The sequence below is a fragment of the Lagenorhynchus albirostris genome, chromosome X (assembly GCF_949774975.1).
Source record: "Lagenorhynchus albirostris chromosome X, mLagAlb1.1, whole genome shotgun sequence".
In the NCBI taxonomy this organism is placed as follows: Eukaryota; Metazoa; Chordata; class Mammalia; order Artiodactyla; family Delphinidae; genus Lagenorhynchus; species Lagenorhynchus albirostris.
Window position 1 is genome coordinate 49,694,316 of NC_083116.1, and position 10,207 is coordinate 49,704,522.

The 10,207-nt window shown below is 37.1% G+C and overlaps 1 protein-coding gene across 1 annotated transcript; it reads right to left on the minus strand.

Moving 5' to 3' along the window:
- Positions 1-488: 488 nt before the first annotated feature.
- On the minus strand, positions 489-1,334 carry LOC132513963 (heterogeneous nuclear ribonucleoprotein D-like). Its single transcript, XM_060138609.1, has one exon. The coding sequence runs from the start codon at positions 1,332-1,334 to the stop codon at positions 489-491; it is 846 nt and encodes a 281-aa protein (XP_059994592.1).
- Positions 1,335-10,207: the final 8,873 nt, after the last annotated feature.

The following is a 10,207-nucleotide window of genomic DNA, read 5'->3' on the forward strand; positions in this document are numbered from 1 at the left end:
AGGGAAACTTTAAGGTCTGAATGTGGATGATAGTTCTAACCCAAAACCACCACCCTAGACCAAACAACAAACAAAAAAAAGGACCCCAAATTCCCCCACTCCTCTCACCGAAAAAAACAAAACAAAATACCAACACAGAACAGAAGCCACTATAGAGCTGCATATAAAGCTAGTAAACATTTATTTTCTGAGAAAACATTAACTTTCATAAAATAAAAGTCTCAAATCCTTGTGTTATCTTCTTGTTGCTCCAATGTCAAAAGGTTATGGAAAATAAAAACTGGTTCTTATAAACAGCTGTAAACAGTTTCAAAAGTTAGTGACAACGTCCTACTAAACAGTCATTCAGTCATTTCTTATTTCAGTAACATAACTTTTTCTTTCGAGGACAGAGTGGCTCTGCAGTAGCTTCATTCTTTGCCTTCAGAAAAGCTGGTAAATCCTTGGTAAGCAGTACCAAAGGGAGCCGCTTCGTTTACTTGCACATTTTAATTAGTAAATGCAGTTACACACCCATGGATCCCATAGTTATGGCCAAGCAAATAATCTCCACCATAGGTATTAAAAATTGGCTGATTATTGTAGGCATTAGGGAAATTGCCATACATTTGATCAGAAAAATTAAACCCTTCATTACTGGTTGAGAAGGGAACAGGCACAAAAACAGTAGAAAGGCTTCTGCCACCGCCGCCTCCAACTGCCCCGCAAACATTTGGGTCTGCGCCAAAAGCATTTGGGTTTGCTCCGTAAGGACTTGGGTTTGCCTGGGAGCTTCTTCCTCCCCAGTAGTTGCCTAGCCTGGCAAATGGAACATCTCTTCCTCCTCTGCTTTGTGACTTGAAATATTCTTTCGGGAGTGCAATTTTTGTTTCACACCACCCAGAGTCAGTCAGATGGTACCTGGCTTCTAACAGCCTTCTCACTGGTTTTTCATCAGTATATGTGATAAAACAGAAAGCTCGTCTTTTGTTTGTTCCTTTATACACTGGAAGCTCAATATTCTCAATCACACCAAATGCGCCAAAATACTCTCTGATTTTTACTTCAGACATATGAGGATTCAACCCTCCGACAAAAACTTTTCTTGGCAGAGATATAAATTCTATGGCTTTAGCCCTTTTAAGATCGATTGTTTTGCCATCCAGTTTGTGCTCTTTGACTTGGAGGACCTTTTCAACGGTGCCATGATCTTTAAAAAGCACAAATCCAAACCCCCTGGGAACACCACTGACTGGATGGGTTTTAATAGTAAAGTCCATTATCTCGCCAAACTGGGCCAAGTATTCAAGAAGAGCTTGCTTACTGGTATCGCGGGGTATTCCGCCGATGAACATTTTTCTGGCGTCATAGAGATTCTTGGTGACTTTGATTAGGACTCCCTCAGGGAGCTCGTGTCTGTTGTCCATTTTGCTTATCTCAAAGCTGTTGGCGTCCACCGAAGAGAGGCTGGCGGCGGCGCGGTGTAGTCGGAGGTAAACTGGCTGGCTCCGGCTCAACTGCCAAGAGAGGGGGAATATGGGAATTGGCCGGCGAGGTGACGCAAGAAGTACGTGGTGACGTAGGACCACGAGAGCGAGCGGTTTGCGTTTTGAAATGGGCCGTAAAGACAGTGCCTGCCGGAAAACGAGCCGTGTTTGCCCCGCAGAAGTCGGCTTACTTCCGGGGTCTGATGTTTCTGCCCTTAAGACAAAAATAATAGCCCAACAAAATGAAAGTTTGTCACCAACCGCAGCCACTCCTCATCTTGTTCACTTTGGATCGCGTCTCCTTTAAGTTTTGTTGCAACTCGTTAGTTCTTTCAAGATGGAGCCTTTTGTTCATTGCTGTCCTGTTCCGTCCTTTTCGTATCCGTGTCAGTATTTGGGGGCAGGGATGGGAAAGGAGTCGAGGCTGGTAGACCGGAAAGCAGACTATTGGGAAAGCACAATGCCTGTTGGTTACGCTGAAGGGACCTAAAAATCACATTAAAAAAAAAGTCACAGCTTCGTAGAGATGTAATTTACATACCATCCAATTCGCCCTTCTAACGTTTTTAGTATATTTACGGAGTTGTGCGATCATTACCACTATCTAATTTTAGAAACTATACCCTGAAAAGAAATTCTGTACCCCATTAATTAGTCACTCCTCATTTTCCCCTCAACCCTCCCAAATCATACAATCTGTGGCCCTTTAGGTCTGGTTTCTTTTCACTTAGCCCAGTGTTTTCAAGGGTCATCCATGTTGTGGCATGTTTCAGTATTTCATTTTTTTTAAGGCTGAATAATATTCCATTGTATGGATATACATTTTGTTTATGTGTTTCTCTAGAATAATATTTGAAAGCATTGATATTGTTATATTATTCCATATCTGCATCACAGTTAAAATAAGTATAAGGGGGTTTTCTGTCAGTCATTTGCATTTCTGGCATGGTCAGTCAGTATAGATAGGATTTGTCACAATTATCTAGATTATTGAGGTGGTATTTAATATTAGCTTAACCCTTCCTTCCATTTGAAGACAAAAACTCAAATTTTTGAACGCCTTAGTTTGGCTACTTTCTTCCTTGGTCATTGCCTTATCCAACATAATCCAGTAATTTGTGTTTGTCTTCTTCCTTCAAATATTAGATTTTTTGAGGGGAGGGTTTTTTAATTCTTCCACAGCATCACCCCACAGATTCTGTCTCTACATACTTGGACTCAGTGAATTTCTGCAATTACTCATTTAAAAAAAATATCCTATTGTTAATAATAATACCTGCTTATTTCTCTCTGCAAATATGTGTACTTGCTATCATTTGGAGATAAGAGAAAGGGAACTGTAATTTAAAAACTCCCTCTATGAAATTAAACCATAGGGAAAATGAATTTCACAGCAAAGGTAAAGTTAAAAACTCTAGGGAAAAAAAGCCCTGGCTCACATTTTAATTATAAACTATTTGAGGCCCCATCTGCTCCCACCTCTCTGATGTTATTCCACATACCTGTGCCTTTGTTCATTCTGAACATTCTTCCTCAAATGCCTTTGTTTTCTCCTCTGCCAACCACCCCATCCTCATTCTGTCTGCCTAACCTTTATAGCTTCCTCTAAGAGCCTCCCCTCTGTGAACCTATTATACCCTTTTTATACATTTTTATCAAGATGTATATATATGTGTCTGTCAGTTAGCTTCTCATGGACAGACACGGTGCCATACTTAACCTAAAGGTTTCAACACAAAGCATAATACATGTAATACCTGGCACATTTTTTTTTAAAGGAACTCACTAAATGCTTGTTGAAATAAACTAAGCATTGGAGTTCTGTGGGCCACATTTTTGAAAATCCTTGGTCTAACTGGCCTCTGAGAGGATGAACCTGTTGCAGATAACTTCCTGAATGCTGATCTGCCACAGTTTTGGAGATCTGACCTATCTTCTTATGGAAGAGGCTGCAATATTGAAATTTTCTTATCTTGGGATCATCTGTAAACCAACTGAGAAAACCACAAAGAAGCCAGAGCTCCCTTTAGCTCCTGCTTTCCCTAGAATGAGACTCTTAGGGGCATTATACCCTCTGTATTTCTAAACTAATGAGGCACCTTGATGGCTAGTTATTTACCTGTGGCTCTTTTTCTAATTAAGCCATGGCTGATGTCATAGTTTTGACCCCTGTGAGGGCTGGTTAGCTTTATTCAATTACATGGCTACAGGCTGCACTCATGGCCCTAGTCCTTGCCCTTGCAAACACATGTTCCAAGGGGCTGCTGGGTCAGAGCACATCAATGAATCAGTGAAAAGACAGTCCTCACTTCTGGATACACAATTCAAAGCCTTTAACCTACTGATCTTGGATCAGTAGTGTCATACTGGTACATGAAAGACAACACATGATTACTGTAATTACTTCTGAGGCAGTAAAATGGAACATTTTAAAAAAGATTGTGTCTACTCCTTGTCCCCTAATGAAAATAATTATGCTCACTGAGGTACTGTCCTCTCACACACATGCTCCGTGATCTTTAGCTGTCTAAAATGTTTTAAAATGACTCCTTTCCACTGTAATGTCTAAAGAAATTAAAATCTGTACTGTTTAGCTTTAGTTTTTCATGGCGACGGTGCCACACAACATAACATATTTTAGGTATTGAAATACTGTCATCAGATTCTTAATGTTAACTCTCCTTATGAGCAGTACAGTAACAATAATTCTGACTAGCAATTTATTCTTATTCCACATTAAATCAAAATACACATATATTGGAGAATTGAAGGAACTGGAGATTTCTTTAAGAAATGAATAAATGAATGAATGAATGTTAGGCACCCAGACAGTTATCAAAGGTATTTTACAAAAGTGGACTGCTTGTAAAAGAAAAAACCCATAACACAAAGATCAAGTGGCAAAGAAGCTAGGGATATAAAGTCAGGAATTGCTGCTTTTGGGGGTAGGGGGACCAAGAGCTATAATACATGCAGGCTGTCATATTTTTTGTATTTTAGGGAACATGGGATGCCTGACCTGGGTTTGTTTTACTGTGATCTAGACCATGCCTGCTGTATTTATAGCTCTTAATTTGATTGTCCCTTGGATGTTAGTATCTTATTTATAATTGTTGGAGAATGGGGGAGAAGATGAAGGATGACATATGCCTTTAGAATTAATCTGCCTCTCTTATCATGGGACTCAACGTTGGCAGAAGGATGCTGTGGGACCCATAAATCAGGAAGGTAACCTGGATGTATCCTGATTTGATATGCTGGCATAGACCTGTCTCTGTGATAATATATTCTTTAATGCTCTGTTGAACCTGTTTTCTTTAGTGAAATGAAAATGCATGTGTTTGACATACTTGGTCTAGTTAGTTGTTTGATAAAGTGAGATTTCCCTTACTCTTTTTCCTCTTCATTTTCCACAGAAACTGCCAGTGTCCATTACTTAAATTGAGAGCGCTAGCAGATAGTTTGAAAAATGATCATTTAGGAAATACTGTTCTCTGCTAAATTTGAGTGTATCCAAATAGTGATCTAGCTGAATGTAGTCCACTGGACATAGACTAAAAATTGATTTGACATCAAAAGTTTTTAACAGGGCTTCCCTGGTGGCGCAGTGGTTGAGAGTCCGCCTGCTGATGCAGGGTACACAGGTTTGGGCCCCGGTCCAGGAAGATCCCACATGTCGCGGAGTGGCTAGGCCCGTGAGCCATGGCCGCTGAGCCTGCGAGTCTGGAACCTGTGCTCTGCAACGGGAGAGGCCACAACAGTGAGAGGCCCGCGTACTGCAAAAAAAAAAAAAAAAAGTTTTTAACAGCTGAGTCCAGCTGCTGGACTTTTGCCTAGATGACAGTCATTTAAAAAGTACTTTTTTGCCATCTGCAAAGGAGGCAAATGTGCCGGGTTGTAGGAAGACCACATAAATGTGTCAGTTTCAAGAACTGCTTGACAAGACACGTGTAGGTATTAAAACATCCATTTCTCTTGAGAATACCACTTAACATAGGCAGTTCAATTATGCTAATCTCAGACTAAATATTTACAGGTTTTTTTTAAAAGAGGGAGGATTGGTAGAGAGGAAGACTCATTCTCCATCACTATGCAATATATAGTAAAGGGAAGTCTACTGAGATGCACTCTGTGTCTCCCAGTCTTCCTTAGAAGAATTATGAAAGCCTCAAAGACTTCCTAGTTGTGTGTTTGGGTAGGATCTACCACGGAAGGAATGGGAGTCCATTCCCCAAGCACCTATGCATAACCTGGAGAATATTGGAATAACAGTACATGACCTTGCAATTCTCTTTTTCCCTCTTCACCTTCTAATTAGCCAGTGTCATCTCAAAGAATGGGGGTGCCCTAAGGATGTACAGATAAAAAGACAGATTCCAAAACTGGCTTTTTTTTTTGATGTAGGTCAGAGTTGCCCACAACTGTTGAGTTCAATTAAAATCCATAAAGTTTGTAGCCTGTTTCGATATTTTGCCTCATCTAATTATTTATTTTTGTGGCTTTAACTTTTTGGTAGAGGGAAAAAGCTCTACCTGCCAACTCACTTTTTTTCTTAATAAAAGTCATTGGTGGAGGGGCTTTGCTTGGACTGTTTTAATTAATGGAATCTGTATTGCTTATATGTGAATTTGTAAAAGTCATAAAGGTAACCATACTTGCATATGAATCATGGAAATGTAGAATTTAGATATTCTTGTTGTGCAAACATAGATATAAATAAATATATGAAATCAACTTATACACTATAAGAAGTATGTACATATAATGCTCTTTGAAGACTTATAAAGAAAGTCTGATTACTTGATTCATATACAGTCATCCCTGAGTATCCTCGGGGGATTAATTCCAGGACCCCCTTCTGATACCAAAATCCATGGATGCTCAAGTCCCTTATCCACCTGTATACTTTAAATCATTTTTAGATTACTTATAATACTTAACACAGTGTAAATGCTATGTAAATAGTTGCTAGCACACGGAAAATTCAGTTTTTGCTTTTTGGAACTTTCTGGAATTGTTTTCCAAATATTTTCAATCTGAGTTTGGTTGAATCTGCAGATACAGAGAACCAGCTATACTATTTAATGTGAATTTCTTTCTAGTTATTTTTGTTGGGTCAAGTAATCATCTATATTTAAATATTCATGGACTCTGGTCTTTAGTCTAAGAAATGAAAATACTGAGAAGAGGTTTTATTTCTGTCGTGCCTTTTTTTTTTGGCTCATAAATAATTTTTTCACATATCTCCTCTGGGGAAAAATACACTGACCAATAATTTCCAGTCGTGATTATTTTTTAATTCCTGATTTTGTGAAGAAGAACATGCTTAAAAATCAAAATATACAATCCTTGTGTTTCATGTCTCATGTCTAACCCCCTACCAGTTACAACCCACACATTCTAAGCTGATCACAGAAAGAACAGTTGTGGAGTCAGAATCACAGAAGTCTGTGCCAAGTGCATAGGACATGCAGAAAGGATTCAAGAATACAATCAATACCAACTGAGGTAGTATTGAGAATAGTCTGACAGAGATGGACAAAGGAAGTCTAATGCCGCTCCAGTGAAACCTTTGAGTCAGGTCCTTAGACAAGAGAGGTTTTAGGTACATCTAGAACTAGAGGAATCAGAGATAAGAAAACAAATACAAACTTACAAGGATATCTTTTGGACTAAAACAAAAAGATGAAGATGAACACTGTGTTAGAAAGAAATGGAATATGGTGAATCAGTAGTCAGTTATAAACTAATTTTAGGCTTCTCACTGTTTCCTTTGGCATTGATTTGCTTCTGTATGGAAGTATTATCTGCATTAAGAGACAGTGGCTGAAGAATCCAAATACCAAGTATTTATGCCCATCCAATTGTTTTTTCTTTGTTCATGCAAATGGCAGGCTTTAGAATTCTGAACTGTATAGTTCCCAGTACTTTTGTGTATGTGGGGAGCAATAATCCTTACCTGGCAGTTCATTTTTTTCTATCTGCCAATATCGAGTTTAGTTTTTCGCCAATGTAGACTCTCTGCCTGCAAACAACTACACAGGTTTGTCTTATCTTGTTTTTTCAATCTCTGGTAATCAGGGCTTCATTTTTTCCCCTGACAATTTAATATCCAAATTATCTGTGCCTTCTCTTTGTAGATGTTGTTTCCTAATAGATTGTCTATTCCAGCCTTAATAACCATTCCTAGGCTTGTCAGAGACCGAGCTTAAGGAAGAGTGTAGCACTTGTATAAATTCAATGTTTTCAAGCATTCAGCCAACATGTAATGAGCATCAGACAGAGAAGGGGGAATAATGGTATCTCAGGCAGAGAAAACAGTATGCACAAAAACTTAGATTTGTTCTTAGAGCAGTAGTGGGGTAGCTGGGGTGCCTTTCATATGAAAACATATGATAGGAGATGAGGTTGGAAATATGGGCCTTTTTGAGTATGTAATAAACATTTTTGAACCTTCATGTGTCAGGCACTGTACTAGGATTTTTGGATACAAGGATGAATAGAGAATTTTATGAACTAACAGTAGGATGGTGATAGGCTTATAAACTCAAGCTTCATTATAATGTAAATACAGTCATAGAGGTAAACACAGGTTGTTCAGGGAGTGGAGGAGGGGAGTACCAATCATAGCCTGGATGCAGGAAGGGGTAAGATGTCATGAAGAAAGAGAACAGAATGAGAAGCCAAGGGAGGCCAGCACTAAACCCCGAGATGCTCCAGCATTTAAGGGACCAGGGAGATTTTTCACAGTGTATGGAGTTTATGGCAATTTAAAGTTGAAACCTATTTGGTCTTTAGAATGCTTTAGAAAAGTGCTTCCTCTTGAAGATTCAGAAAATGATTAAACTACAGTCACCATATTTAGTTGATTTCCCCTATAGAGAGTGATATATTTACATAATAACCTTTGTGTATCTTTGTGACCACACATGAATGAGCCAAAAATATATGGTTTTTGGCTTGAATTAACAGTCATTTATTTAAATATAGGACACCAAAAGCAGGAGTAATAAAAGAAACATTTGTTTTATCAGACTTCATCAAAATTAAAACTTTTCCATTTCAAAAGACACCATTGACAAAATGAAAAGGAAGGCCACAAACTGAGAGAAAATATTTTCAAATCATATAACATCCAATAGTGAACTTGCATTCAGAATATATGAGGGGTATTTACAGTTCAATTATAAGAAAACAAATAATGCAATTAAAAAATGAGGGAAAGATATGAATAGAAATTTCACCAAAAAAGATATTGAAATGGTCAATAAGCACATGAAAAGATGCATGACATAATTAATCATGAGAGCAATGCAAATTAAAGCCACAATAAGATACTACTTCAAACCCACTTGAGTAACTATAATAAACATACATAAATAATCATAAGTGTTGGTGAGGATGTGGAGAAATGAGAATTTTCATATATTAATAGTGAGAATGTAAAATGGCAAGCTGCTTTAGAAAACAGCTTGCTGTTTCTTAAAAAGATAAACATATTTACAATATGCCCTAGCAAATCAACCCCTAGGATCTACCCAAGAGAAATGAAAACCTATGTCTTGTGCACAGATGTGTATATCCGTATTATTCATAATAGCTCAAAAGTGGAAAAAAATGTCTATCAACTTGTGAATATATAAACAAGTATGGTATATCCATATAATGAAATATAAAGAAATATAAAATATAAAAGGACTGGGTACATAGATGAATCTCAAAAACATTAAGTGCAAGAAGTCAGATGTAAAAGATCACATGTTGTATGATTCCATTCACATGAAATGTCTAGAAAAAGGAAATCTAGAGAGAGAGAAAATAGAGTAGTGGTTGCTTGGGACTGGGGGTGTGAACAGGGAGCAACTGAAAATGGGTATGAAAAATTTGGAGGGATGATTGCAATGTTCTAGAATCAGATTATGTGATATCTGCATATCTCTAAACTTACTAAAATCATTAAATTATACACACAAAATGGCTTTATGGTATGTAAATTACACATTAATAAGCCTATTAAAAAACAAACAAAAAGTCAGTTATAAAACATGCCAGGGCTCCTCAAGTGAAAATATCATAAATGAGAATTAAGTAGTTGATTATATTGAAATGGTTATAACAATAGATATTTTGTATGGTTTAATCATAGAAAAATTAACTGAACATTGGAGAGTCTAAACTTAAAAATGAAATGAATTCCTGAAGTTCTAGAATTACCTATCCTTTATTTTAGCATGCTGGATTGTATGTTCATTTCTTTGTATACATATATTGTTCCAGTTTCCTTCAGATTTTTCTTCATGCTTTTGTGTTTTTAACCCTAGAAATATTAAAGGAAGATTTTAATATCAATAAAATGTTAAAAAATAATGAAGCAAGCATTTGCTTCTTGCATAAGATAATTTTGATTACATTTTCATAACCTATTTGAAAGATTTTATGTATAAATACACACACACAATTTGGTTTCAGATGTATGGAATTCCTGAAAATTCTCTAGGCTAACTTAGAAAACATCTCAATATATCTCAAGTTTGATCTATGTTGTAGTAGCAAATATATGTTGTTTATAGTGATTTAACATCTATATTCTAGAATGTTTCCTAGAGCAACTAGAAAAGTGCAATGGAATTTTGTGAGGAAATGCAAGGATCATGAAGCTTTAAAGTACTTATTTCTATGTATGCTATGAATAGATTAGTTGACTTTTTTTTTAATAACAACTTTTGAAGTGTATACCCATA